Raw genomic sequence first — 6664 nt, 5'->3', positions numbered from 1 at the left:
TGTCCTGGTGATGGTAACTTTGGCATGGGGACCCTTTGAAGACAGAGAGTTCTGTTCCACTGTCTACCAGGAAAGTCACAGGTTTATCCCCAACTTTTGCAATGATCACAGGCTCTCAGGGGTTCAATTTGATAGAACTCAGCCTATCCTATCCATCCAGGCCCAATAGGGTTGGAAGAGGTTCAGATTGAGGTGGGTCTGGATAGTCAGATGTCTCTCAGATGGAGGGGACATTTTAAAATTTTTTGTCCATAGCCCTTATAACTCCTAGCCCAAGGGTATGGTCATCAATCAAACTGGACTTATTATCAACATCAGGTTCTTTTCTTTTTTCAATTTCTGGGTAACAGTGGTTGATGGACTTTTTATATTCCTTTTTGATGTCTTTAAGAGGCACTTGACTGGGTGTCTCTAAGCGGGTGATCTTTGGAAACGCCTTGGCAACTCATTCCTCAGGGATGATAGTCACATTTTTTCACTGAAACTCAGAAAACGTTGCTGACAGTCATTTCAGGTGGGTAGTAGATGGCACCAAGATGGCAGAAGGCTCGGGGGAGGGCCTCTGGGGCCTAATGCGGGCAATGGATACTGGAACCAGTTCAGCTAGCTGGAAGAGGAGGAGCTGGGAGTGGAAAGTGAAGCTATAGGCGTTGGCAGCAACTGTGATGGCCAACGAGGGTGCAAAGATGGACTTCTTGGGAAGAATGGGCTTCTTTTTTCCTTTTCTTTTTTTGAGACTTAAACAGCGTTTCGGTTTCATTTTCAACTCTGTAAAAACCCTTTTTCCTGCAGTCAGGGACTGTGAGTTTGGACTAAATAGTTCCCATCTCTGACTTCTTAGGTGTGGGTTGTGTGCCTTTGAATGATGGGGTAACAGCATAGGGTGGGGGCCCCTCAGAGAGAGACCATTCAGATGCCCACCTGGCTGCATCCCTTGTGAGGACTTAGGTGCAGCTTAGCTAAGGAGGGTTGAGACATCTGTTATACCATACATTGAATGCCACTGAATCTCAGGTGAGGGCCCAATCAGCCACCACAACCAGGGCTTCCCAGTCTTGGAGCACAGTGGAGCAGCCTACTGCTTAAGCTGTCCATTCTACTCATCCACACCATCATTCAGCAGACACACAGAGATTACACATTCCAACCCTCTTCCCTTGAGGGTGGTCCTGACTAAAGAGAGTTGATGAGACTCCCCTTCCACTCAAATTGAGCAGGATGAAAAACATACTAACTGCGGTACCCCCAGTGATTCTTACTGGAATCACACAGGCAAACAGACAGACTGCCTCCTCTTCCTTTTGGGGTTCAATGTGAGTCACTCAAGCAGTAATCCAGGAATCCTCCTCTAGACCTCTGAGGGGACCTTAGAAATCTCCAGGGTACACCTTCCCATCAGGACCTGGAGAGGTCCTTGCTCTGTCGAAGAGGCCCATGACCAAAGAAGTCATCATGGTAGGTCTTCCCGGCTGATGGACCAGATGCAATGTCAAACAGAAACATCAAAACACCCCCCAGGATTTGGAGGCATATTTATTTACATCGACAGGCACTGTTTGGGATTATTCCCAGAATATCAGAACCCTGATCTCTGGTGGTCTAGGGCTTACAAGGGATAAGCAAGCAGGAAGGACAGAGGCAGAATAGCTTGTCAATTGGGGACTGGTTCTTACGATATGCATCAAAGTGACCAACTGTGCATCACAGTAGCCAGCCATTTCTAAGAAATAAAAGTGGCAGGAACTGTAACCAGAACTAATACCTGGGCAGCTAACAAACTGAAGTATATCAACTAGGAGATGGAGGGATCTTCTGTTATAGAAAAGCTGGGAGGAGGGAAATAGGGGGAACTAGAATGGAGAAAGGCAAAATAATGCAGAAATACAGAACTAATGAAGCTGAAAGTTGGTTCTTTGGCAGGATCAATAAAACCCACAAAACTGAATATGTAAAAGAGGACTCAGATTCCTAAGATCAGAAACAATGGTGGAACAGTACTACTAACCTCACAGAAATACAGAAGATTATAAAGAAAAAATGTATAATTCTATACCGAAAAGTTAGATGACTTTGAGGAAACAAATTCCGAGAAACACAAAACTACCAAATATGATTGAAGAGATTAGAGCAGATATAGAGCAAGTAAAGAGAGAAGAAAAACAAACAAAAATCTAACAAAGATGAGCCTGGGACCAGCTGCCTTCACTGGTGAGCTGTACCAAGCATATTAAAGGGATTTAACCTCAATCCTCCTCACCAACATCCAAAGTTAGAGAAGACCTGAACACTTCCTCCCCTGGTCTACAAGGCCAGTGCTATCCTGACACCAAGCCCAGCATAGACATGAGAGAATTTCAGGCCAGTGTCCCTTGCTCGCACACGTGTACACACACACACACACACACACACACACACACACACACACACACACAATCTTCAACAGCATATTAAAGAATTGTGTGTGAAGACCCAGCAGGGTTTGCCCAGGGATGCAGGTTGTTCACCTACAAAACCACTCAACACAATGTACCATAGCAATGGAATAAAGGTGAACACATAGTCACCTGAATTGATCAGTAATAAGCATCTAGGGCCAGCCAGATAGCTCAGCAGACTAAAGGGCCTGCTTAGGCAGAGCGTAGCAGCCAGGGTTGAGCCCCTGGTGTGCCATACTGGCTCCACCCCCAGGGAACGCTGAGATGGCCTCTGGGCATGGTGGCGTGCACCTGTAATCCCAGCACTTGGGAGGCTGAAAACAGTAGAATCACTATGAGTCCAATCTATGCAGTGAGACCCTGTAGACCCTGTACTAAAATACATTAAAAAATAAATAGTAAGCATCTGACAAAGTCCAACACTCTTTTGTGCTAAAAAAGAGAAACTCAACAAATTCAGCATAGGAGGAGACTGTTTCAGGATAATAAAGGCCACCTATGGAGTACATCTGAGACTGGGCAAGCACACAGGTCTAAAACATATTCAACGGCATACTCAGTGGTTAGAGACTGAAAAAGTTCTCTCAGATTAAGAACAAGTAAGGAGGCTTGCTTTTTGTCATTTTGCTCATTGTACTAGGTATGCTGGCCACAGCCTCTGACTAGGCACAACAGCAACCAAAAAATGAAAAGCCTCCAATTAGGGAAAACAGTAAAAATATTTCTTGCAGACGACAGGGTCTAATATATAGAAAATCCGAAAGAATGTACCCAAAAAGCCTACAGCTGACAAATTAGCACAGTTACAGGACGCAAGGCCAATATACAAAAGTCAGTTGCCCTGCATGGACCTGGGTAGCCTACTCCTATGCAGGTCTGGCTTCCTACAGTAATAGTCCATAGTTTTCAGAGTGCAAGTCTTGCGCCCCCTTGGGCTCTATTCCTAAGTAATTTAGTCTTCTTGACACTACTGCACCTGGCATCCTTTCCTGCCATCCCTCCCAGCCCCATTGTTCACACAGTGTTTCCCAGCATGGGCTGGTTGTGTTCAGGCTCAGATAATGTAATCCTGTTAGTGGCCAAAGTGATCCGTGGAATCAGTGGGATTCCTAGCATGATCACTGGCCCTGTCTGCACAAATGGAAAACCTGACCTCAAAATTCATATGGAATTGCAAGAGATACCAAATAACCAAAGTAGTCTTGGAAAGGAACAGCACACTGGGAAGGCTCACACTTGTTGATATGAAAACTTATAGAAGCCTTCAATAATAAAGACAGTGGGGTACAGCCTGAGGACAGACCCAAGCTAGATTGGCAGATTACAACTGAGTGTGCGATATGACTTATTTGCAGTCTACTTATTTGGACTAAGGAACTCATTCAATGGGGAAAAACTGGACCAACTGGCCCTTGACATCCAAAGAATGAAACTCAACCATATCTCACATCACATGGAAAAACTAACTCAAAATGTACCTGAGGCTTCATCTGCTGCTCTTGTGCCCAGGATGCACAACCCCTCACTGAGGTCCCTGAAGGCCTCTCTGACAGCCAAGGAGCCAGGAGGTCCTGGGCATGAAGATGGCACTGAGAAAGGATATTACACAGAGGAAGACCCGTCGTGGAAGGCATAGTGCATCTTGGAGGCCTTCTTTGCTGTCTTCCAGTCCTGTGCATGCTGGCTCCGCTGGACAGAAGGCTGGTGAGAGCAGGATGCAGATGTCAGTGCCATGGCGTGGACACTTGCATGGGCACCTGAGCCCTGCAAGTCCCCTCTGGCAGCCAACACTGGCTGAGAGGGCGTCTTTGCCTTGTAGTTGAGAAAAAACGTGGGATAGAAGACGTTTCGCCTTTTCCACAGGGCCTTCTCAGCCTCTCTGCAGGGAAGGAAACCAGCATGCCCCTTATACCTGTCCCCATCCTCCCATCCTCACCTACCTCTCGTCTTCCCTAGCAGCACTGAGGAGGGACTGGGAAGGCTGCAGTGCCTCTAGCTGAACACTGGCCTGATAAGGACTGTGGGCCACAAGAGTCTGAGGTTCTGGAGCTAAGAGTCTTTCTGGTATGTCCCCAAACCACCACAGACAGGAAGGCTGTCCCTGCCCATACTCTACTCTGTGCCCCAGTGGCAATGAGACTTGGGCATGAGATGCAAATTAGTTTGTGCATTCTCTGTGGTCTGCGCCCTAAGAGAAACAGTGAGTCCCTGGGGAAGCCTTGTGTACCCACAAATCATCAATGTTGTGAGTCACCCATGGCAATGCTCTTTATTTGTTCTGAGAGGTGCATGTTTTCTTCCAGTAGAACAGATGGCTGATCATGTTAAGAAACAAATGCTAGGCCCAGCGTGGGTGCCACACCAAGGTGCCTAAGCCAGGCAGCTGCTGCGGGGCCAAGGGCAGCCAGGCGAGGGTGCAGCTCCTCACTGCCCAGGCTGTCCTGTGCCTCCTCTGCAGACCAGAAGGGCTTGGGGCTGTGAAGTGCCAGGCCCATGGGCTCAGCATGGTCCAGCTCTTCTGAGCTGTCCTTTGGGCACACAGAGTTCCCCAGGAATGCCTGTCCCACCCCACCACCCATGCTCACACGAGGCGACTCATCTCCTGCAGCTTCTCGTGGGCCTCGGGGCAGGGATCGATGAACTCCATGGTGTTGTCAGGAGAGGTGCCCACTGTGTGCAGGTAGGGGGATGTGCTGTATGCATCTTCCAGCATCTTTGATCTACCTGCAGTCGGAGGCAAGAGGTTATTGGAGTTTCAGGAAAATGAGTTTCCTATCTGGGTCACCTAGGGGTAGGAAAGGGCTTGGCAGATCCCTGGGGAGGTCATCTGTGCTCCAGAGGTGAGTGTCCTTGGGTGGCCACTCTTTGGTGATGAAGGGGACAACAGGGTTGATGGGGCAGAGTAAGGGAACCACAGGGAGTAGCAGGGACAACAGCAAGAGTGGCTCAGATATGGGGATATCTCTGCCCATCCAGGACCAATCATCTTTCCAGGGAGGGCATATGGCTGAGGTGGGTAGTCACATGACCATGGGTGGCAGAGTAAAATCACACTCCTGGTACCCATGTCTGTGCTATGGGCACCAGCAGGGCTCACTGGGCCACCAGAGCCCCGTGAGGCCAGAGCTGCCCTCTATCTACACCCACCTACCACCTACCCCTTCCTCCTCTTTCTCCCTCCCATCAGCAGGTCAGGGAGTCCCCTGTGTATGTACCTTTCTCTGCAAGCAGCTGGATTTAGTGGGTGTCCAAACAGCTCTGGACAAACGCCAGCATCTGCTGCTTGGCTACAGCACAGGGTGCTCTCGGAGCATAGCATGCTGTATGTGGGGTGGGTTGTGGCCAGAGAGGGGATGGGAAATGGGACACCTTCAGATGAGCAGTGTGCAGAAGGACAGGGCTCTGGTGACCCCAGCTGGCTGTCCCCCAGGGCAGCTGCACAGCCTTCTAACCAGAGCTCTGATTTGGACACCTTGACGGCCTCTGTCTCTCCCAGCCCCCATTCCACCTTCTGCTGTGAGCTGGAAGAGCTACTGGGGGCCCAGTCACCTGCTTTCTTCTTGGTTTCCTTCCCTGTGGATAGGGAGAAGCTCAGGCAGTTTGTAGAAGACCGGTAGATCAGCTGATAGGGCGAGTTCAAACCCGTGACTGAGATGTTTATGGGGAGCTCTGGGGAGGGAAACAGCAGTGCTTCTTCTCAGTATAAAGTTCTAATAGGTTTAAAATCAGAACACCACAGATTTCCTGTTTCCATGGTATGGCTGGCCAGATATTTTAATGTGTCCTACTGTTTGAAAGCAACCAGGCCCTGGAAGAAGACACTTTCTAAGTGTGGGCTGCCAGGGTGCTGAGGGACTTCTTTAGGGTCCTCCCACCTGCAGCAACGCCCCTACTCCATCGTCTCTCAAGAGTGACTTGGCACTGGAGCTGGGAGCAACAGCAGACATACAGCAGCCATATGGTAAGAGCAATGTGAGGGCTGCACCTGCTGTTGGTGTAAACCCTGGGCCAGTAAGGAGGAAACGTAGGCTCGTCTGTTCTCCTTATCAACCACAGAAGCAGATCTCCTCCAAGAATGTGTCACTCTCCTGAAGAGCTGCACCACCCGGGCAACATCTAACCACTGAAGATTCAGGTTCAGAGCCGAGCACGGTGCCGCACACCTGTGTAACTCCAGCTACTCTGGAGGCTGAGGCAGGAGGATGGAAAATTCCAGCTATGCCTAGCCT

At 49.2% G+C, this 6664-nt stretch overlaps 1 protein-coding gene across 1 annotated transcript in view; it reads right to left on the bottom strand.

The window, feature by feature from the left end:
• The window catches only part of LOC101565375 (uncharacterized protein C3orf20), a gene marked incomplete at both ends in the record, with an annotated part of 26463 nt that overhangs the window by 12620 nt on the left and 7179 nt on the right, over window positions 1-6664 (bottom strand). Inside the window, 3 exons of the mRNA XM_023708748.1 lie at window positions 4042-4314; window positions 5021-5159; window positions 5985-6104. Coding sequence (XP_023564516.1) covers window positions 4042-4314; window positions 5021-5159; window positions 5985-6104 — 532 coding nt within the window. The remainder of the gene's footprint in view (window positions 1-4041; window positions 4315-5020; window positions 5160-5984; window positions 6105-6664) is intronic.

This window comes from Octodon degus, unplaced genomic scaffold, assembly GCF_000260255.1.
Source record: "Octodon degus isolate 3935 unplaced genomic scaffold, OctDeg1.0 scaffold00533, whole genome shotgun sequence".
NCBI classification, from domain to species: domain Eukaryota; kingdom Metazoa; phylum Chordata; class Mammalia; order Rodentia; family Octodontidae; genus Octodon; species Octodon degus.
Note: the sequence above shows the minus strand (reverse complement) of the source record. Positions and strands in the feature narration are given on the sequence as shown.